Source organism: Neodiprion virginianus, chromosome 3 (assembly GCF_021901495.1).
Source record: "Neodiprion virginianus isolate iyNeoVirg1 chromosome 3, iyNeoVirg1.1, whole genome shotgun sequence".
Lineage (NCBI taxonomy): Eukaryota > Metazoa > Arthropoda > Insecta > Hymenoptera > Diprionidae > Neodiprion > Neodiprion virginianus.
The window spans coordinates 11,530,611-11,555,221 of record NC_060879.1 but is presented as its reverse complement, the minus strand read 5'-3'; the positions used below and the strand labels follow the sequence as shown (position 1 = coordinate 11,555,221).

The 24,611-nt window shown below is 38.5% G+C and overlaps 2 protein-coding genes across 2 annotated transcripts; one reads left to right on the top strand and one right to left on the bottom strand.

Annotated features, from left to right (window-relative positions):
• The first annotated feature begins 14,677 nt into the window (after nucleotides 1-14,677).
• LOC124299551 (uncharacterized) lies at nucleotides 14,678-15,337 on the top strand. Its single transcript, XM_046752811.1, has one exon. It carries the CDS (start codon nucleotides 14,678-14,680, stop codon nucleotides 15,335-15,337), a length of 660 nt encoding a protein of 219 aa, XP_046608767.1.
• Nucleotides 15,338-18,931: 3,594 nt separating this feature from the next.
• On the bottom strand, nucleotides 18,932-20,376 carry LOC124299550 (putative nuclease HARBI1). Its single transcript, XM_046752810.1, has 3 exons — nucleotides 20,371-20,376; nucleotides 19,656-19,838; nucleotides 18,932-19,566 (listed from the first exon to the last, which is right to left on the bottom strand). The coding sequence occupies exons 1-3, from the start codon at nucleotides 20,374-20,376 to the stop codon at nucleotides 19,321-19,323; spliced, it is 435 nt and encodes a 144-aa protein (XP_046608766.1). The 3' UTR covers nucleotides 18,932-19,320.
• Nucleotides 20,377-24,611: the final 4,235 nt, after the last annotated feature.

Below are 24,611 nucleotides of genomic sequence, written 5' to 3'. Positions count from 1 at the left end.
CAAATATGCAAATAGACGTAAACGATAGTTCGCATTGTAGCAATCCTATTCAAGATTTGGAAACAGTTGAAGATCCTCAGATATTATTAGAAAAATGCGAAAAAGAATTTTTAAGAGAACAGGCTGAAATTCAGAAACAAATCGAAGAACTTAAAGACAGAAAATTAAAACGGAAAACTATGAATCCTCAAATGTTGCTATTAGCTGAGCGGAAAAAGGAATACCAAAGGAAGAAAACAGAAATGCAAAAATTATTAGAAGATTTACAAAAGGAGGAAGAACGCGAAATTGCGAAATTAGAAGTAAAATCAATAAAACCCAAGGAAAGCGTTCCAAATTCAGATGTCAGTATAAAGGAAGAATTAGCAAATTTAAAGGAAATATTAAAAACAGTCAATACGGGTGCAATGGAACATCCGCAAAATTATATAGAACCTATTACGGCAGAACAATCAATTCCGATGGGTGCAATTTTGGCAGGAGTACCATCTTTTAACGGAGAAAATGTAGCTTTCTCACTGTTTGTCCGAGCATGTAGACGAGCAAAAGGTGTGATTGCACCCAGGTTAGAAAAACAGTTGGTTAGGAACATTAAAGCAAAGCTAAAAGATAAAGCGTACATTGTAGTAGAGGATCAAACCTTTGACACGCTCGAATCATTCCTAGACAAATTATCGTCAGTTTTCACACCTTCTCGATCAGTAAATTTCTACCGCGGAGAACTAGCTAGAATATTCAAGGGACCGAGTGAACATATCATTGAATACATTGGCCGAATTAAAGATCTCAAAACTTCAATTCTCGAATGTGAACGACGTGCAAACGGTAGCATAGATGAGGAAACAGAGAAATCCATAGAATCTGAAACATTAAAAGGCTTCATAGAGGGTCTGCCAACAGAATTTAGCACAGGGCTATATTTGAAGGGATACACTTCCCTTCCCGAAGCATTTGACGGAGCTATAGATTTGGGTAAACGATTCGATATGGAAAAAATAAGAGAAAGCGCGCTACAAACTAACTTTCTAGCATCACTGAAATGCCGTATATGTGGGCGAAATAATCATAACACAATAAATTGTCGTTTTAAACGGGAAAACCAACCCCTAAACGAAAGGGAGAATAACGGAAACAATGGCAACAACAGATTTGACAACAGGCGCGAAGTCCCGATACAAAATCAGCCTCGAAATACCCAGAGATTTGACAATGACAATAATAGATTTGAAAATAGGCGTGAAATTCCGATACAAAACCTACCTCAAAATAGCCAGAACAATGAACGGGAAAGCAACTCCACTAATGGGAGCTTACCATCTTGCAGGTACTGTAACAGAACAGGTCATACAATAGAAGTATGTCGTAAACTGCAGTATCGCCGAAATGTTGAGGGAAATACCAGTAATCAAAACTCGGGAAACGGCCAGGGACCCTCGGTCACACAAAGCGGACCCCGGGGGGTCAACCAAACCCAAACAGCCATGATTACTCAGGAGGTACAAGAGTCCGCGTCGCAACAATAAAATTAAAAATCACTGATCAAGTACCTACAATAAAAATAAAATCTAAGGACTTGATAGACGAAATAAACGTAATGATAGATACGGGATCGGAGCCGAATCTTTTAAAAGTAGGAAATCTTTCATCATTGAATAATATTGATATGAATAATGTGTTGCAATTGAGAGGAATAACAGATAATTACGTTCACACCTTAGGATGTGTCAAAATTGAAATATCTGGAATGCCCGTTTACTTTCATGTCGTCAGTAATAATTTCCCAATTCCTCAAGCCGGCATACTGGGAACAAATTTCTTTCAATCCCAAAAAGCAACAATTAATTATGCTCAGGAATTAGTCGAAATAAACGACTTAGTATTTTATTTCATTACGCGAGAGGTAGTTACAATTCCCGCGCGTTCAAATGCTCCATTCTATATAAAAATAAAAAATAAGGACGTAAACGAAGGTTACGTACCAAGATTTACTGTAAAAGAGGGAGTATTCTTAGGAGAAGCGTTAGTTAGAAACGATAACGGAAAAGCGCATATTCGAATAATTAATTCTACGGATGAGGAGATAGAATTGCTTGTACCGACCATAAGTTTGCTACCTAGCGAGGGCGCGATACCGCTGCACGATTCAACCTTAGGGCCTGACTTGCAGGAAAATTGCGTGAGTGATTTAGCAAATCCTCTAGTGAGAAATGGAATTTCTGAATCAAACCTTTCCTTAGGGCAGGGAAATGACGATAGAATAGGTCAACAAGGTTTGTTTTCAAATCCAGAATTAATTTCAAAAAGAAATAACCGAAATAATAAGAGCATCCAAAATGATCATCGCATTCAAAATAATAAGAGCATCCAAAATGATCATTGCATTCAAAACTTTCAAAGAATTCGAAAAATTAATAAAATCGACGTAAAAACACGTTATAACGAAATATTAGAGTTATTAAGACTCGAACACTTGAACGATGAAGAAAAAGAAAGTATACATCGTTTAATATATGAAAACCAAGACAGGTTTCATATTCCCGGTGAGCTATTAGGAGCCACAAATGTTATAGAACACGAAATAAATACAATTGACGAACAACCAATAAATATTAAACAATATAGATTCCCGCCAATTCATAAAGATGAAATAAATAAGCAGGTAAAAGATTTATTAAATAATGACATTATTAAACCGTCATTATCTCCATATAATTCTCCATTATGGATTGTACCGAAGAAGGACGATTCCAAGGGTAATAAACGCTGGAGAATGGTTATAGATTACCGAAATTTAAATGAGAAGACAGTAGGAGACGCCTACCCGCTACCGAATATAACAGAAATTTTAGATCAATTGGGCAGTGCAAAATACTTTTCAATATTCTATTTGGCCTCGGGTTTTCACCAAATCAAAATGAAAGAAATCGATGCAACTAAAACAGCATTTTCAACGCCGTATGGTCATTTCGAGTTTCAAAGAATGCCGTTTGGTCTGAAGAACGCTCCAGCAACGTTTCAAAGGTTGATGGATCATGTTTTACGGGGTTTACAGGGTATAGAACTATTTGTTTACCTCGATGACATAGTAATATACTCAAGCTCTCTCAAGGAACACGAGAATAAATTCAATTCATTAATGATCAAATTAAGAAATGCGAATTTAAAACTTCAACCAGATAAATGTGAATTTTTAAAGAAAGAAGTAGTTTATTTAGGGCACATAATCAGTGAGGACGGTGTTAAACCCGACCCAAAGAAAATCATAGCAGTAAAAGAATTCCCAAAACCCAAGAACGCAAAGAATATAAAACAATTCTTAGGTCTAATTGGTTACTATCGACGCTTTGTACCGAATTTCTCTAAAATAGCAAAACCTTTGACGGAACTTTTGAAAAAAGATGTTAAATTTCTCTGGAAGGACACACAACAAAACGCCTTCAATCAATTACGAGATAAACTGTGCGAAAATCCAATACTTCAATATCCTGATTTTACCAAACCCTTTATAGTAACAACAGATGCATCAGGATTCGCAATAGGAGGTGTATTAAGTCAAGGAACAGTCGGAAAAGATTTGCCGATAGCTTATACATCTAGATTATTAAACCAAGCAGAAAGAAATTACTCAACGATTGAAAAAGAATTATTGGCAATAGTCTACGCGGTAAATTATTTCAGACCATATTTATATGGAAAGAAATTCAAATTGGTCACAGATCATAGACCTTTAATTTGGTTGCACTCAGTCAAAGATCCAATGTCGAGACTCGTACGGTGGAGATTAAAACTCGCGGAATATGAATATAGCTGGGAATACAAACCTGGAAAAATAAACGCGAATGCCGACGCATTATCTAGAAATCCAGTGCTAAGCGAGACACAAGTATTAGCAATCAAACAACAGCTCGTGGATAAGATGCAAAAGCCGAGGGAGAACACTAAACTAATTTCAGGGGATTTATTTACAGGAGATGAAAGTTACTCGTTAGTTCATTGCGTAGCAGAAGATCTTTGTATGAACGCAGGTATAGCTCGCGAATTCAAAACACGTTTCGGAAATATTGGTCGTTTGAAGTCTCAGAAAAAATCTGTTGGTGACGTAGCTTTTCTAAAAGATGGTAATAGATACATATTTTATTTAATAACGAAAAAGGAAAGTAACGAAAAACCAACATTAAAATCATTAGAACGAAGTCTGATATCACTAAGAAGTTTATGTGAAAATTTGAACTGTTATAAAATCGCTATGCCTAAGATAGGCAGTGGTTTAGATAAATTGCCATGGGAAAAGATAAAAGAAAAAATCGATATCCTTTTCGCAGAACCATTTGAAGTACTTATATATGCCAATAAGAAAACTGAAACATCCAAAATATATAGGCTACAGGGTCAAGGACCTTCAGGTAATAAATCATACCACGAGGGCAGTCCATCGCGAGAAGATAGTGTAACAGCTGGCCCAGGCGTAGAAAAGGATAGAAAATCAGAAGACCCAAGTATTCAGAATACAGAAAATGCAGGTCGTAAACTTCGAGACAGACAGACCATAAGAGCACCAGACAGATACACAGACAATTTTAAAACGCGCAAACTAAGAACTAAAACACATATCAATGCAGAAGATATTTTAAACGATTTTAATCTTTTTTACAATGAAAACCAAGAGCAATCTAAAAGTACAATAAATGATGAAATCCTAGAAACTATCAATATGAATAATAAAATACAAGACGCAAAAGTTCACAAATCTATCGAAAACGAAAGGGCGGAAATCATGAATAGCCCTATTGAATATTCTGATGGTGAATCTGATAAGGATACAGGATCATCCGCAGACAGCGAAATAGAAATGGTAGAACTTGAATCAGATCAGGAAGAACCACAAAATAACCTAAAATTTATTGAGACTAGGGACAGACTTTCCATGCGTAGCGATAATTGTGTCATTTTTGTAACTACTCGAGGGATCCCGTTAGATGAGGGATCTAGAGATTTACAAAATACAAATAAATTACCAAAAATCACCGAAGCTATGTTGGGAAGGGCACGAGTAACTCCAATAGGAAGCAAAAAGTGTATTGCGCTACCAATCAAAGAATCAGTAAATACACCTTTAGACCGTGATATTTTTATAGAATCACTGAAATCTCTATTGGATGTCGTTCGAGAATTAAATTTGAATAGTTTATCAATTGCAAAAACTAGGAAAATAGATGAGATGGATTGGAAGGAAATTCAAATTTTGTTGGAATCCATCTTTAATGATAATGAATGTAAAATAACAATCTGCAAAAATTTAATTAGAGTCCCATCGCTTAATGAACGTACAGAGATAATTCGAGAATATCATGCACTGCCAATAGGAGGACATAAGGGAGTTACAAAGACATACAACAGAATCAGACAGAATTTCTTTTGGCCAAATATGAAATCACAAATCCAACAATATGTTACAGGATGTATGGAATGTCAACTCAAAAAACTAACTAGAGTAAAAACTAAGCAACCTATGGTATTAACCGATACACCAGGTTCAAGCTTTGACAAAATATCTATGGACATTGTAGGTCCTTTACCTATCACTCCTTCAAACAATGAATATATTTTAACAATTCAAGATCAATTAACGAAATATTCTGTAGCAGTACCCCTAAATTCAACAACCTCAATTGATGTGGCAGAAGCTCTAATCAATAACTTTATTTGTAAATTTGGAGCTCCTAAGCAAATTCTTACTGATCAAGGTGCTAATCTTACAAGTTCATTAATGAAAACAATAGCAAAGAAATTTAGAATCAAACAATGTAAAACAACCGCTTTTCATCCCCAATCAAATGGGTCTATAGAAAGATCACATCACGTCCTAGCCGAATATTTAAAGCAATATGTTACAAAAAATAATAATTGGGATAAATGGTTAGATCTTGCAACGTTCTCTTATAATACAAGTGTCCATGAGGGAACAAAACATACACCTTATGAACTAGTTTTCGGCAAATTAGCAAGATTACCATCTGAGCATGAAATAATAGAGGAATTGAATGATCGAACTTACGAAGAATACCTAATCGAACTTTTCACCAAGATTAAAAATATTCAAAATCAGGCTAAAGAAAATCTGATACATTCAAAAGAAAAATCCAAATATTATTATGATAAAAAATTAAATTCGTTAAACTTGGTGAAAGGAGACCTAGTTTTTCTTCTAAAAGAACCAAAAAAAGGGAAATTTTCTAATCAATATTCAGGACCGTATGAGATATTGAGTAAAAAAAAGGGTTATCGGACTTTTCGAATAGTCGCGCGCCTGCGTGCGCACTCGATGCGACGCCATCATTAACTATGTTCCCATGCGTGGCCGAGAGAGGCGTTATGCGAGAACGCGGCCGGAAGGCGAGTCAGTCGTCTAACATCAGCTATCGAGTATAACACGTTTTCGTGCATTATTAAAAAATAATAAAACCTTATCTTTCGTTTGTACATGCTTGATGGTGTCTATCGTTATTTATATCCGAAAATATCCTGCTCCCTTAAACCTCGAGACATTCGACACTGCAATAAACGAGTCGTTTATCTCAATATGAGATACAGGAATTATTAGAGAACCAAGATGTCAAAATTCAAGTTGGAAATAAGATTAAAATAGTTCATATGAATAAACTGAAAATGCTAAAAGGATAATTCATTATTATAACTAATTATAACTAAATAGAAATAGCCTAATGAAAGCGCAGGACTAGATATAAATAAATTCTATAACACACACATTTAAACGTAAATAAGTATAACTCGATTTCATTTCAAATAATGAAAAGACTATTAATATGAGCAAATATTTCCTCATTATTAAATGAACGGAACACTTTGTTCTAGCAAAGGGGAACAATGAGTAAAATCATTCTTATGATCATGTTATGGTTGCCCGCCGTAACTTGGGCACTGGTGGGATACGACTGTGGAGGAACATCAAGAAACACATCAATCATCGATACGACCAGTATCGGAAAATGCGACATACCGGAGAGGGAACCCAGTTCTGAAAATATTCACGTCCAACTACTTCAATTAGCCGAATTTCATCACATAGACATCATTCAATGTAAAATTGAGATAGACAGAACGGTTTACCATTGTGGTATGCATTCACACAATTCTGTGGTGAGAAAGGGACGACGCGTTTACATACACGAAGTTAACAGAGAAGCATGTATGGGTCTTTATAATTTCGGAATCATAAGACTGGGAAATAACGTCGTCTTATCGGGACTTCTTCAAAATAGAACCAACATCCGAGACGCAATTTTTGCGGGAAAAATAACCGACACCGGAAGCTGTGTTGGCGCTAGTTACGACGATGGCTATGGTCAATGGGAAGATGTCATCGCTCAGGGGATAGCAAAAGTAACAGTCGAAAAATATTCAGCGACGGTCAAATTCGATGAAAATAAGCTCTTTTTGAAGGATGGGACCAGGTGTACGTTGTCTAATACTGATTGCTTTGGGAATGATGGATCGTATGCCTATTGGACAAACTCGCCGTCGAACGATTGTAAACTTGATCGTTATAATGCCTTGTATACCGGACCAGCGACGAAAATTAAGGAACCCCAAGAAGAAGGATTTACACCAGATGTTTACACTTACTCAAGTGAAAAGACGACTTTTGCCTTAATGAAGACCACCGAATTCAAAATCTGCGGTTATAAAATCTCACGAACAGAACATCCCAAAGTATTCATTGTGGAAATTGACCCTGCAAACCCAATTAAAGCTGAAAGTAAAATTGACGCCGAGAATGTTGACATCCTTTCATACATGAACTCAAAAATCGTATATTTGGAAAAACACCTTAGTAAACAAATAACTCAAGTTTATAAGGATCTTATTAAACAAAAATGTACCCTGGAAGAACAAGTTTTACGCAACACCCTTACACTTGCAATTCACACACCAGATGAATTCGCATACAACGTCATGAAGGGACCAGGTTACATGGCTATACGAGCAGGAGAAGTTGTGCAACTAATCAAATGTGTACCTGTGACAGTAACCGTCAGGAAATCAGAAACATGTCATCAAGAAATTCCAATAACGTTTCAAAATCAGTCGCTCTTTTTAACGCCGAAATCACGTATTATAGTGAGAAAATCAAGTGAACGAGAATGCAGCGAATTGCAACCAAGTACATTCAATATCGATGGAACATGGATTACATTTTCACCGCTACCCAAGGTTATCATAGAAGCACCGAAGAAACTTACACCGATGACCAGATTATCTTGGCAGTACACCAAACCGCCACCTCTCTCTGTCAGTGGAATCTACACGGAAGAGGACTTAGAAAGCTACCGCGACAGAGTGATGTTCCCGATCGAGAAGCCAGCCGTTCTAAACGCAGTTGTAAGGGGTGCAACTGGACATTCTGTACTGATACGAAAATCTCTTTATCCGGCCTACTGGACGAAAATTCTTTGAACAAAATCGCAGAATCTACATCCCGAAAAATATGGAACGGGTTCATGATGTTGGGTACCGCTAGTTCTGGAGTAATAGGAGTTTATTTCATAATTCAATTAATAAAAACTATAATCAACGTCGGAATCCATGGATATACCCTGCACACCATTTATGGCTGGAGCATACTTTTGCTGGGGGCACTACTCAGTTCATTAACGACCCTGCTAACGCATTTGGGAAAACCCCAATCGCACAACAAGAACAACGAAGAAACTTCGACAAAGGAACAAGACATGGAAAACCCACCGGTCGTACCTCATTCGCAAGCAATAAAAGTTATTCCCACCAGTGTGCTTCAAGATCATCTACGTGAACGTCAAATGTTAAACACACGTTTAACATTTGAAACGGAGGGGGGAGGTGTTACATCCTCGATCTCCTCTGCCCCTACCCACTAGTTTTATCTTTTTTATTACCTCTTAAGGGGGGGGTAGGGGTTAACACGATTTTCAAAACACTTTTTTTGACAATTTTTTATAAAAATATGGCTGAAGCTATTTTATTAAAATCAATTACACATTATTGTACATCATTTCGACTATCTTGGAAAAAAAAATCATAGTAAAATATCTAATAATAAGCCCGTGAGAGAGAATTTGCTGGAGCATGTTTTTTGGTAGGTGCTCTGCGGTGATCTTCGCCATTTGTCGTAGAATCATCTGAAACCAAAAAAGTCGAGTTTTTTAGTTAAAGTATAACGTAATCCCGCCCCCCCGGGTGGCGGAATATTTAAAAAAAATTTTTTTTAGTTTTGGCGAAGAAAAAACTCAGTAACAGCTGTTTTTGACTGAAAAATTCCGTCATTTTGCAAGTAAAAAGGTACCTTAATGAAAAAAAACGAAAAAAATAATAACGAGGGGGGGAGGTATTTTATGCTTAGAAAAAGTGTACCAAGTTTGAAAAGAATCGGTTCAGTAGTTTTCGAGATATGAAGATCACCGACTTTTCAAAACTCATTCCGAGATAAACGCGTTCAAAGTTTTGAACTCTGAAAAAGTAAAGAAAAAAATTGTTTTTACGTACCTTAAACGGAATCATCGATTCCAGCTCCATATAGAACATTTCCTGCAGCAATGTCATTGTCCTCTGCTTCTTTTCTTGCCAATCGATGTTGAATTCGGACCTCTTTGCTGTTCTGGTCAGCTTTTATGTTAGCTTTCTCGATGCGCTCAGAATCGTGTGATCGAGCGTACGCGTGAGCGCTTGGTCCCATGCCGATTCCCATCGCATCCATGAATGTTAGCAATGCACCAGTACCTTCGTTGAAGGTACTGGAAGCAATGTAGGCTGCAAATTCAACCAAATTTTTGCTTCCTGATAGCTTTTTTGGTGCAATACGCCAGATTATTTGGTTTAAACTTTCGTTTGCGTTTTGCGTGTATCCTCCGACGCATCTCTCCAAAAGTTCGTCCTTACTCAAATCGTCATAAACAGGCTTGATGGCTTGTACAACATCGTCGGGGAGAGGATTGTAGTTGTGTTTAAAATTTTCAATTGTTCCTGCTGCCAAAGCTTTTTGATATGAGCACCATGAATTTTTACCACTCATACATTTTTCATGTTGTGGTTTTTCGTCGGTCGATTGCTGGTGGTAAAAAGTCGCCCAGACGGCAGTTTTCATTTTTTCCACAGATTCGCAATTGTTTCGAATTGCAGATCCGTAATAGCGACTCAAGTTGTCAATCATTTTCCCTGTTAATTTTCCTTTTCCGCCCAGCACCTTACTTCTTCGTTTTTGACCAGCACTTTTTCCTGATTTCACGACTTTTTCTTCCACCGTACTTTTAACCAACTCTCGTAGGCGGGAACCCATTCTTTTTTGAACGTGGCCAATACATTCTTTTTTTTCAATGACGAAATGTTCACCGTAAGGCTTCGCTTTGATTAAATTACCAAAGGTTTTGGTGTCTCCATCTCCGACGTAGTTCTTGATTTTCGCACCGTATTTTTCTTCGGAGCGGCGGAACATCTCGATCACAGCACCAACTTCCATATTCCCGGAAGGTCCTGTATGGTTTGCTTGGCAATTTCCTTCTTCTACATGCGTTTGGTGCCATTCTTTGAATTCTTCTGTTTTTAATTTTGAGTCCCAGAGTTTACAAAGTTGACAGTGTAAACTGCTAACAAAAATATCAATTACTTTGCCTGTCCAGTAACCGATCAAACTTGTAACACCAAACAATGAAGAATAGCCTTGCTTCATCCAAGTACCGTCCCCAGAAGCTGTTAAATCTTCAGAATTGGTGTTTTGTAAAGTTTCTTTCTTTTCTTTTGTAGCAGCAGCCAACAAAAATTGTTCACCAGTAGATTTGACGGATGCACATATTTTTTTCATACTGTCAAGATAACAGGTTTTGCTGAGAAAGTTGCTCGTGATATCCATCAATCCGCAGAACTTTTTACATCCGTCATAACCCAAGCCTAGTATGCGCATAATAAAAACAAATCGAGTGTTTACTTCGTAAGTCCGACGAATTCTTTCGCTTGATGGAACGTAACGCGGTTCACATTTTGCACACTTCACTTGAATTTGGAATCCAAGACCTTCTTTATCACAGCACTTGAAATCAATTTTTCCATCACATTTTACACATTTGACTAATGTCGAAATCGTTGCAAAAACAAGGAGAAAATCAATAATCCGATAATGCTTCTCAGTATCTTCCGGCACTTTCCTGATTGTATTGACATTGATTTTTTTGGACGATGTACTTCTCGTACTCAAATCATCATTTTTTTTCTTGAAAGGATTTTGTACCTTTTTTGTTTTGTTTAATTGTCTCTTAGTATTTTCACGATCCAATCGAGAAACTTTAGACAATCTAGGCATGTTGATTAAAATTCACTTTGCACGATCACTGAAAACAAAATAGCAGCACGGCAACTGCTTGGTTGAGCGTGCAACAACGGACTGATGCTTCCTTCTCTCTTTCGAATACATGTACGTAAACTGTATATTCTATGCTACAGATGTTTCTTTTGAATGTAACAGAACTTCTAGAATCATAACAAAATAGCGGAAAGGTTTCGGAGCGGCTAAATTTTATACCTGCTCGCTGACAGCCGACCGCTTGGGGATTAGCGCGCAGCTGTCGATGTGCCGCTACATGAGGCGGGGTCACTAAAACGGCTCCAACTTTTCGAGTTTTGCTCCGATCGAATTGAAATTTTAACACAACATTTTTGAGATGATTTACTGTAATATAAGCAAATAAAAAAATCATCGATGATTAGCCCCTACCCCCCCCTTAATTTAATACATTTATATTTTATATTTTTATCTTTTACTTTTATTTTTGCGTCTCCGTATGCATGCAATGGCTCTCTTTATCACCTTTTTATAACTTCTGGAAATGAACACGTGCAACGGATAGATCCGTATGGGTCTATCTCAAGTGTCTGTTTGGGCAATATTGGCCCGAACATTAAAATAAGGATATCTTTATTATATACAAACATAAAACGGAAATTCCTACCCGCACGTGTGGTAAAGGCGGGATAGTTAATGATAAATTCTCATGCTACACCGTACCCGATGGGCGGGTGTAGTCTTGACGAATAGAAAAACTCAAAATTTTATCAGGCCCTCCTGATTGGTCCAGCATCCCTTAAGGATACTGGTAACCAATCAGGAAGTAGTTCAGACAAGACCACCCGAATCTTTTAAAAGAGAGTAGTCAATCAGTAGTCAATGCGTAGTCAATGGGTAGTCAAACAGTAGTCGATCAGTAGTCAGTCAGCTTTTAAGAAGAAGTCTTTCTCTCAGTTTTTTATTACAAAATCCAATCACGTCAAGCGCTGAGCGAACTCCGCGTTATTTTACTCAAACACAAACTTCCTTTCTACCATAGTACATAACTAACCTCATTTTTATCGAATAAACGTATAATTGTAATTAAACCCATATCGAGTGTGAACCAGTCATTTAATACCGTATACCTCCTCGCCGAGCACGCAGAGCCGCCCCACAGAGCCCGAAAATCAACTGCCAACAACAAAGGTAAGTGACCATTTTTACATCAAAGCCAGTTTAATTAAGGGGGGAACGGTGTCAACAAATTCAAATAATATATCCGGAAAATTTAGTCTCAACTAAGCGTTATACGTATCGAGTGGTTTGGTCTTCAGCCAACCCAGCTCATAACATCCGACGATCATGTTCGCAAAGATCATCCTTCAAAAATGTTGGCGAGCGGAGGTTAATTGGGATGAATCCTTGCCACAGAATTTGCACGCGGACTTGATTGCGTTTTCAAATCAGCTTGGATTTTTCTGTGAAGTGTCGGTGAAACGTCACGTGTTATTAAAAGATTCAAAATCCATCGAGATACACGGATTCTGCGACGCTAGTAAGGATGGATATGGAGCCTGCATTTATGTGCGATCGGTTGACCCGAACGACCAAATTTCTACGGTCCTAACCTGCGCCAAATCTCGTGTCGCTCCGTTGAAATCAAGACGTATAGCGCGAAAAGGAACTCCGACGGAGCAGAAAGAAAAAGAGATACATACCATCCCTCGTCTCGAATTGTGTGGTGCGTTGATTTTAGCTCGGTTATACAAAGAGGTACGATCGGTTTTCGATTTCAAGGTATATCGCGTTGTCTTGTGGTCAGACTCGAGCATCGTACTTGACTGGCTCAAAAAACCCCCGGAGGTTCTAAAGGTCTTCGAATCGAACCGCATCGCCGAAATTCAGACTCTCGACAACGACGTGAAGTGGCGTCATGTGAAGGGCGAGCAAAATCCCGCGGACGGGTTATCGCGCGGTCAACTTCCCAAGGATTTTTTGCGGAACAACTCGTGGCTTGCAGGGCCGAGTTGACTGATCAAATCTGAAGAGGAATGGCCAGAGAACACCGAAATCACCGTCACCGCCTCCCTCGGTTTCAAGAAGAATCTATGCTTCGTTTCACAACCGGAGAGTTACGACCTGTTTGCCCGATTTTCTTCTTATTTGGAATTAACGAGGGTAGTTGCATACTGTTTGCGTATATGAACACCTAAGAAGTATACAAAACGAGAAATTGAGACAACAGAAAAGATGGCCGCCGAAAATAAAATTTTGCAACTAATCCAGAGGAACCAATTCTCGAAGGACATCGACAGGATCATGAACAAGGAAACTGTCAAAGACTACAAATTTGCCTCGCCGAATCCGTTCGTCGACGAGCATGGGCTTCTTCGCGTCGGAGGACGTCTGAAAAGGGCTGAGATTCCCTATGAGCAAAAACACCCGATCTTCTTGCCGACACATCATCCCGTTACCGACATGATTATCAAGGAAACGCACGAACGTGCATATCATGCCGGCATTCAGAGCACACTGTGCACCATAAGACAGAGAGGGCTGTGGCTGCTCGATGGGAAAAACCAGGTACAGAACATCATCCGGAAATGAGTCCGATGTCTCAGACACCGGCCGGTTCCGCTGGAGAGCCAAATGGCTGATCTACCTCAGGCACGTTTGAACGGGACGGCGGCATTTTTGCGTGTGGGCGTGGATTACTTTGGGCCAGTGTTGCTAAAGGAGAAGAAATTCCTGAACCAAAAATTTATCAAATCGCGTGGCGGACACCCGCCACCGGCAAGCCGGCGAAAAATCATTAAAATATTTCCTTTTCTCCATTTCTGTCTTTTAACAACCATTGCCTTTTACAGTTAACTTTCGCGTGTCCGGGCCTCGCCGCACTAGCCGAGGGCCAAGGATTTGACCGCGCCGGGAATTTCCCGACATGTGGCATTTATGGCGCGACGCGACCCTTGGCCTCGACTCGGGGGCGAGCCTGCATTTTTCTCTCATCTGTAACCAGTCTTCGCCGTGCTCTTTGCGCATACGCATCTACCAACTAGCTTCGTCTTTTTCCCTGTTTTCGCATTTCTATTATACCATCCCATTCTTGTAACTCGATATCTCTAATAATAAACAGTTTGTCAATACCATATCACTATCAACCACAATCTCTGGCGTCATCCGTTTCCTAACCTCCCGATAGCACCACAAATTGGTGATCCCGACGTGATTTGACGCGATCCATACTCTTTCTCGTGTCAGGCTGTGTTAAATTTTTATTGTGAGTGCTAGGGTTAGTGACCTTGTATTTTAGCTGCAAACTTTGAGTGGTATTGGTGACCGGATATAGCTACCAGATCGTGTAAGATGCCGGCAGACGCTGTAACCGGCGTGCGAGCTGCGCTAGACCGAGTCGCTGTGCGTATTCCACCGTTTTGGCCCGCAGACCCGGAGATGTGGTTCACACAAGTCGAGAGCCAGTTCGCGTTAGCGGGGGTGGTGGGAGACGAAACAAAATTTAGCTACGTCGCAGGCAATATAGACACGAAATACGCCGCGGAAGTGTGGGACATTCTTACGCGGCCGCCCGCGAGCGGCAAGTATGAAAAATTAAAAACGGAACTAATACGTCGTCTCAGCGCGTCGCAGGAACAGAAGACGCGGCGATTACTCGAGCACGAGGAGATGGGTGACCGCAAGCCCTCGCAATTTCTACGGCATCGTCAGGCGCTAGCAGGCGTCGTTGTACCGGAGAGCCTCGTGCGCTCGCTGTGGCTCGGCAGACTACCCTCGTCGATGCAGGCTATCCTCGCTACGCAAACGACCGCGAACCTCGATACGGTTGCCGAGTTAGGCAATGCCATCGCCGACGCAACTCCGCGCCACCAGGTCGCTGAGTACGCGGGGAGTGCGGGTAGTCTCGAAGCCTTGGTCGAGCAAGTAACGGCAAGCCTGGCTAACGCCGTGGCCATGCAGAAACAGCACCAGCAGGACATCGCGGTAATCCAGCGGAAGGTGAACGACTAGCCGAGCCGATCACGCACACGTTCGCGGCAGCGTTCGCTGACCATGAGGTCGATTCTGTACTAGACGCAATGAAGGGTCGCTATGAAGCGACGCAACACGAAAGGTCGCTTGCGAAAGCGACGCTATTATAAAAAGCGATTCTGTACCGGGTGCTATTTTGCGCCAGGCGTTACAAGCAAGCTGTTTCGCCGGCGCAATGGTTGCGTTCAAACCGTGGTTTGAACCTCCCGTTCTAAAGGAAGCCGTGAGCCTAGACTTGTCAGGCGGCGATATAACAGTTTTTTCATGTTACATTGTATTTGCAGTTTTGTTGCATTGTATTGCATAAATAAACCATCAAAATTTTTGTGATTTCGAAATTTGTGAAGAATCAACGTACAAAATGAAGTAAGTAAGGAAATAATATATGAGATTAATATTTATATGAAATTAATACATAAGTAATGAAATAATACATTTATATTAATATATAAGAGATCATAACCTTGATTATGATCTCTAGAAAAGTTTTGTTTCATTGTTCTGTGTGTTACTTCTGTTAGCTACATTTATTCACAAAATTGCTATTTAAAAAATCTGTTATAAGACGTTATAAGACTAGGCATATTTATAAGATGATAATGGCAGGTTTTATGACGTCACATTAATATGAACATGGATTTGTTACAGTCCTACTGAAGCAGCAAAACGTTCCCACAAGCACAACAGTAAGCAAAGGAAATATTTGATTGAATATATGTATAACCATAGAGAGTTTGCAGCAGGACGGCTTATAGGTGCTCGAGGAAAAGAAAAAGGAGACAAATTGTGGAAGGCACTGACAAGAGAATTGAACTCCTCAGGGTTCGAGAAAACTCAAATTCAGTGGCAGAAAGTGAGTAAACTTCGAAAACCTTTATTCCTTATAAAAACGTTGATTTTTTTAACACTGTTTATTCGCAGTTAGTGTAATTTACTTATAGATGAAACCATAATAGGTAATTTTTTTTATTCTCATTCACCAAGTTTCTACCAGAACTGAAATAAAAGTTTTAAAACGAGACTGAAAGTTTTGTGACGGTGGAAACTCTGTTTTTGAAGAACAGTTCTTATGGCATTTTTTAGGTTTGGAAGGATATAAAAACTCGAATCAGAGCCAAAGCTGTCAGCCTTAAAAATGCCCGCATTAAAACTGGCAATTTTCCTGTGGATAGTAGATAATACGCTATCGGAGGAAGATTTAATGATCCTCGGATTGATAGGACCTGTTGTAACAGAAGGGTGCAGGGTACCTGATTCGATGCCTGAAGAGATGGTATGTAATGAGAACATTAAATACAAAAACTGCTTACAGAAGATATTCTTTTAGATAGATTATTTACCGAGTACAAGACGAGATCAAAATTATGGCAAATAATTTGAAAAATATGTGTGAATGAACGATAATAACTGATAGTATTAAAGTAAGTTAAATTTAACGCTGAACAAAGGAACTCATTTATGTCGGATCAACTGCTCTAGCTCAGCCCCCATAAATGGTATACAAATTAATCCCTTCCATTTAAATGATTGAAAAGCCAAACATGTTTATTCATGTACATATTTCAGTCTGCAATTACACAACTGCGGGAAGCAGACGAGTCGGTGTTAAACGAGATACCTAGGTACTCATATATCAGTATTCGAAGAATACAACATAGTTTCGACAAACACCACAATTGGTAAGCGTATGTCCCGAGCAGCCACGTGTATTACTAACAATAATGATGTATGATATGATGTTGTGGCAACGTGTTTTATTCGTAGAATCAGACACGGCAATAGGACAGGAGGAGGAACACACCATAAAAGAAGCTGATGAATTAAAGCACCTTTCAGAACCCAAAACATTGGTAGAAGTTGTCTGCAGTGATGATGGCATAGCATCATCATCGCACACACTGGCACACCCATCATTGCAGCAGACGACCCTAAAGATAAAAACAGCCACACACCCAGTCAGAGCCTTGCGCAAGAAGAAAAACAAAAGAAGAGATGATGTCTTTAAGACGGATGTAGAAATGCAACAGAAGCAGAACGAAATACTTGAGGTATTTCTGTTTAAACTGTATATGAATAAATCAATCTGCAAATTTTTATGCCAGTGGAATTGTGCAAATATTTGTACTTATATGTTTTAGAGAATGTCACAGGCGATGCTAATGTCTGCAAATAACGAAGCCAAACGACTGGAGCTGGAGAAAGATAAATTAGAAGTGAAGAGGCAGATATGCCAGGCTCTAAATTCAATAGCGGTAGCGATGTCACGAGCGCCGCACATTTACCCAAAACTGTAATATATTACCGATCATAACAATTATCATTTTTCATTATTATTATCTTTAGAGACAGGGAAGCATAGTTTTAGTTAGTTCATATAAAATATCTTATTATAATCAGTTCGTGGTATAGCCAAGCGCAACGGCGTAGTTGGACAGCCAGCAACGTCAGCGTCTTCGCGCCCGCCAGATCCCGGGTGTAATCAACACCGGGATGAGGCGAGCGCGAAATCACGCGCTTCGAGGATGACCGTTGCGAGGCGAGCCTTTGTTCGAAATTGCAAAGTCAGCGAAAAGCTCGCTCGCCGCCCGACGTTCCAAGGGGTGTCGGACGAGCGAGCGAAGACAGTCCCGTTAGAGACAGCATCAAACCAACATCAACGGAATCAGGCTCCTTCAGAGCTGTCGAGTAAAGAGTTATAAGTCTTGGGCCTCCGACGATTAGAGAGAGAGCATTCCTTTAAATCTACACGCGGTCGTCCAAGCATCTCGCGTCGCGGCATCAGTCTGTGAAGTTAGAATTAAGCGCAATACGCAAAGCCACGAACTTAATCAAGCCGTGTAGCACGTAAGTGAGTGAGTGAAGGTGTAAACTTCGGCACCTTCGAGGCCGAAGCAGAATCCGCGAGAGAGAGTGCGAAAGAGCGAGAACGTGAGTAGCATAAGAACGTAGTGTAAGCTTCCTTGTCTATAACCTTGCTGCTTCTAGTTGTTTCATTAAACATTTCTACTTGCTTCCTTCAAAATATTGGTACAAAATAATTGAAATCCTTCAAACCATTTCCCACGGAACGCCCTGTAGAGGACGTTTGCCTCCTAATCCACGTAAAAATTAAATATAAACCTCGTTAATAACAAAGAGGGTGAAGTCGTCGCGTGCGAGACCGCTCCGCACGTGACAGCGATGACAGGATTCCATTAATCTCCATCATATTCTCATTAAAAATTTTTTTTTTATAATATGAAACTTTATGTATGATTTCTTACACACGGACGTGGTTTTGTTTTTAAGAATTTTGTGCCAGTGACATGCTCAGAAATTGAGATGTAAAATAAAAACGCCGAATGAGTTCAGGTTCAATAAAGTTTTTAATTTTTTTGAACGCCCATCTTTTTTGGCAGGTTATGCACATTTTTTTGTTCGTTTTTTTTTAAATTCCGTAGGATTGCCATGGAAACCTTAAAACATAGTCAGCAGCAGAGTAAATCACAAAAGTTACTTTTCATAGCGAAAAATCGATGAAAGACAGTAGACTTTAAGGAAGCAATACAAATTTAAACTCACACGCTCTTTCTCATTCAAAAAAATTCAAACTATATACAATTTTCGTCACGTACAGGACATCTCAACGCTAGAGATATGGTATAAGATATATATCTATCAAGTCTCACCACAAACATACAGTAATGCTCAAAAGTATTTTGAGAATATAAAATTCGTTATCACTTTGATCGATCGTTTCTCTTACTTTTATTTATTTCAACTTTATTTTCGAGTAATCGAGAGATCATTTTTAACAACTATATAGAACATCGAATTTGTTTCAACAAATAATATTATTGATTTTTGTAGTTTATTCTTGCATGTGATTAACTCAATTACTATGTTTGTCAAAATACTTTTGGGCGCTACTGTATTTCATATGATTTTCCGGATTTTTCACGAAGTCACATATACACCGCCAACTACAAGTGCATAAAGTTGTCTCGGATAAGTTGCTGTTGTACACGGCGTCCCTCAGCAAGGCGTGCTCTTCCTTCAAGAGGTTCAGCAATATAAGGTCCGGGTGCTGGCATAGCATTAGCCTGTGCGACATCTTCCTCGGCGATCTCTTTAAATGGTATTCGATAATGCAAACGCATATTATGCAACATGGCACAAGCATTGATTATTCTTCCCGCCATATCAGGCTCGTACATTAATAAACGTTGCTGAAGTAGAAAAAAATATAAAATGACAATGAGAATAATTCGCTCTAAATTGAGTTTATAACTGTTGACTATTCTGACCACAAACTCACATGTGACAAGCATCTCCATACCGATTTGAGTGCACCAAAACATCGCTCTATAACTGAGCGGGCACTACAATGTGCAGCGGTATATATATACTCAGGTGATCCATTTGGAGCATTCGGTATTGGTGTCAAGAGCCATGGTTCCAAAGGATAGCCTGAATCACCTAAGTAGTAAGATAGGTTAGTCTAAGAGCCAGTGGACGGCTACCTGCATGTATTGGACCAAACCTGGGATTTTGTACAGTGAGGCCCCTATACCTACCATATATGAGATGGGGGTTCACTAAGCCCCAACTGGTGGACGCGGCGCGCGCTCAGGTAAGACAGGTATCGATTTTTGGTGAATTTTAAATGCATTTGACCACGTCTGCCGTTTTGATATTTGAAAATATATTATTATTATCATCTAAAAATAACAATGGCAGACCATTACCACGCGTTTAGCATAGTGGCAGACAGTTTTGAAAATGCTGAAAAAAATTAAATTTTGAAATTAATTGACCAAATCTGCCATTGATATATTTTGTTTATTAGGGTCTTAAAAACTTATATTCATCACGGCAGACGGCTTCATGGCGTACACACTTCAGCAGACAACAGAATCTTAGCTACTATCCGGTCAGATGTATGCATAGACTGTTTACAGCTATCTTTCTTTTTTCCTCTATGGATTACTATTGTACTCATTCTAGCCTATAGTATTTTCTTTTATACTTACTAGCATTCAAATAAATCGAGTTTTATACCTGAGAGGGCCTTCAGTTATATCCCCACCCTAACGGTTTTTTGCCAGATGTTTTCAGTATATTTGTGAACGTTCATACAGATGCCTCGTGTTTCGTGAATTAAATAAAATACATAGTGTTGCTTTATTTTGTTTTATCTATTATTTATTAAATATATCTGACATTATGTCGAGTGAAAAAGAATAACTGAAGTGTGTTTTTTGTAATAAGGTGAAAAATGAGAAATTACTGATATTCTCAGAAGAAAGTATGTCAAAATGTCAGAAGATTTTGAGGTTAAGGAAAATTCATAAATTGAAATATAAAGATGTTATTTTACCGGACGAAAATTATGATTTAGCATATCATAGTAGTTGTTACAAGGCATTTACAGCATTGAAGAGACAATTTTACTCGATAGATGGTAAAGGAAAAGTACCATCACAGTCCAGTACGTCTTTGTCTGCAATTGAACAACCATCTACATCAGCTGATACCTCAATAATTGATGATACAATTGTACATGATTCCCTGGTACAAGATGTGAATCTTCCTGAGACAGAAGTAGAGAAAGAAATTGACGCTGAAGCAGAACAGCCGTTGGAGGAAAGACCACCTGAAGATTCAGCAGAATCATCAACTACTCAGATTGCTGATACTGTAGCTCCACCAAGCGTAAATTTGTGTTTTTTTTTGTAATAAAAAAAAGAAACAATATCGGTGTAAGAATGAGCCATTACACACTTCAGATAAGGATCAATTTGCAAAGAGCATTTTATCAAACTTTAAGCCAGATACTGAAATTTACAGTGAAACTTTGACTAAAATACAAAGTGTTGCCTCTGGTGAAGTATATTATCATGATAATTGCCGTCAAATTTTTAGAAATCAAAAAAGATTACTCGTAAAAAGTCCTGTTCGTACTTCATGGCACATCTCCCGAGAAATACATGAAACTGTTTATAAAGAAATATGTGATTTAATTGAAGATAATGTCATAAATCGAGGACGCTGTTACTTTCTGAGTTACTTACATAAGGAATATCTTCAAATGTTTAAAGATTTAAGTGATGGCTCTGACGCAACATCAATATTTAGCACACACTATTTAGAAGAAAAGATTCACAAGAAATTTAATGATAAAATTCAAATTTTTATATCGAACAAAAGAAAAGTTGTTGCCCCAAAAGGCATTTCAACTATTGATGATTTATTGTTTGCCGATTTGAAAGATCAAGATATTTTGCAGGAATCTGCTGCCATTTTACGAGCGGAAATTAAAGGTATATAAAGAAAAAAATTACCTCAGTATTTAACTAGTCAGCGGCTAATAAAAGGTGAATGTTCAACACCACCCCTGATTTCCGAATTTTTTTCATCAATTCTTGGTGGTTACCGTCGTAAACGGCGAAATTGCGACAGTTTCCAACGTTACGTAAATTCTCTGTCACAGGACATCATATATATGACTCACAATGGTAACATTAAAACCTCTAAACACATCTGCTTAGGCATGACATTAAAAAGTATTACAAGCAGTCGTAAGATTATCGATATAATAAATCGTTATGGTCATTGTATAAGTTACAGCGCTGTCGAGGAGCTAGAAACAGAAGCAACGTTTTCATCAGTCTCACGTACCGGTATATGCCCAGAGGTAATTAATACAAATGAAAATCTTGTAGCAAGTATGGCATTTGACAATTATGACGAATTTGTTGATACCAAGACTGGAAAAGACACTCTCCATGATACAGTGGGAATAATGTATCAAAATATTCACCCCAACCTCGAAGACGACGATTTAGAAGAAGAAGATGAAGAAGGAACTGAAGCTAATCAACATGATAAACGTAGAAGACGATCTTTTGAGGAGATTGATTTTGAGTTACCACAGTGTGCTAAAAAACTCAAAAAAACTTGTACTATTCAACCTGAAAGTGAGGAAGAGGTTAATATAATCGTGCATAAGAGTCTTTACGATCGGATTGATAATATTTGGATGCTAAGTCATGCTGTAGGATCATTAAATACCCCTATGTGGACTGGTTTTAACAGTAAAATTATGACAGATGATACTCCACGACAATTGATTTCGTATTTGACTCCGATAAATCACTCACCAACAAGCAATGCTGTAGTTTTGGCAACTATGCAGCAATGCATGACAGCCTTGCAAGAACTAAATCAAGAGTACATGCAAGTAACTTACGATTTAGCTATCGCAAAGATTGCGCTCCAAATTCAAGCTACAGAAGGTAACACCTTCCAAAAACTATTCATACACTTGGGTGCCTTTCACATAATGATGTCATACTTCAAGGCGATCGGAAAATTTGTTGATGATTGTGGTTTATCAACCATCATGGTTGAAAGCGAAATGCTTGCTAGTGGATCCATTTCAAGTTTCATTGAGGGCAAACATTTCAATCGCTGTAAACGATCACATCCAATGATGGCTTTAGGTCTACAAATAATGCATTTTAGATCTTTTCTAACAACCAAAAATATTCAAATTTCTGAAGAAATCACTGAAGAAATTGAACGATTACAGAGTTGTCAGTCACCTTCCTTTTTTATTCACAATGAAAGCTTGATGGAGCTCTGTAATGATTACGCTATTTACGAGCAACAAACATTAAATGGTGAACATGGTAAAACAGCTCAATTTTATGTGATTTACATCAAGCTTGTTTATTACTATTTACAACTGAGTAGGAGCATTCGTGTTGGTGACTTTCAATTGTATATTGACATTTTACCAAAAATAACAAATTTATTTTTTGTATGTAACCATCAGAATTATGCAAAATGGACTGTCCGATATCATTGCGATTTAATGAAAGTTGCCACTACTCATCCTGGATTAGAGCAAGACTTCCAAAAAGGATTTTTCGGAATCAAGCGTACCGATAAGCCGTTTTCAAGGCAGCCTATTGATCTTACATTAGAGCAGACTATTAATGCAGATGCTGCGAGAACACTTACCGGAATCACAAATCTGACTAACTCGATTTCAGCTCGTCAACGGTGGGCGAGAAGCCACGACATCCGCTCAAGTATAATTACACACGTATTGGATGAGTTAGGAATTACCAAGAAGCAAGATATTTCACCAGAGTTACAGCCACATAATATTAAGAAAAGTTGTCAACAACTTGAAAAGTTTATCGACTCGTTTGATCAGTATGTGAATCCCTTCAGCTTAGATTTATCACCTGATCAGTTGTTTAACATAGGTTCCGGGAAAGCTGCATCGTCTGAAGTAGAAGATTTTCTCTTAAACATCCAAAAAAATGGGGAAGAGCTACGGACAACTTTTATATCGGAATGTGCATCTGATTCGAGAAGATTTGAAAAAGCCATCAAAAAAACATCGATACACAACTTTTCAAGTCTAGTGGTAAAGAAAAAATCTGTGAAAATAGGTGGTAAGGAGCAAGAGATTAAGTTACAACGAGATTTATTCGGACGTTTGTTGGGAATTTCGATGGACCATCAAATTAATGTTCTAAAAATTTTAGCGTATCCGATATCTCCTGTACCTCTTGCTTTATGTCATCTAGATGGTGGTTTCTGTAAAACTGACAAATCTGTACTTGTAAAATGCCTTGAACCAAATATTGATCAAGAACCACCACGTAATACCGATGTATTGTTAATTGATGGATTTTTCGTTCTTCATTCTATGAAAGAAGTTCCCCAAACATTCGGAGGTATTTCGAAGAAATTGCTGCAAATGGTGTTAAAATATTCCATTCGAAGAATTGACGTAATTTTTGACCAATATTTTTTTCCATCAATAAAGGATAGTGAAAGATGTCTACGGCATGAAGCATCATTGATTGATTACATAATTTCGGGGCCTGAACAGAAGCGACCATCAGATTTTGCAAAAGAATTAAAGAATACTAAATTTAAGGAAGCTTTGGTTGATTTTTTTACAAAACATTGGTCGACTGAGGAAATGAAATCATTTTTAGGCAACCGACAGGTATTTTTAAATTTCCGAAATTGTCAATCGTATCAAGTTGTTAATGACAAGATCCAATCAAGTGTGTTGTTGAAAATTTATGTTGTACTTCACATAAAGAAGCTGATACCAAGATAATTTATCATGCTTGCAATATCGCAGAGCCGTCTAACATTGTTATTAAGGGAGCTTTCCAGTGTGAAATTTTCAAAAAATCGATTTTTTTTTTTTTGCTTTATCGAATAGTATACACTCTTCCGA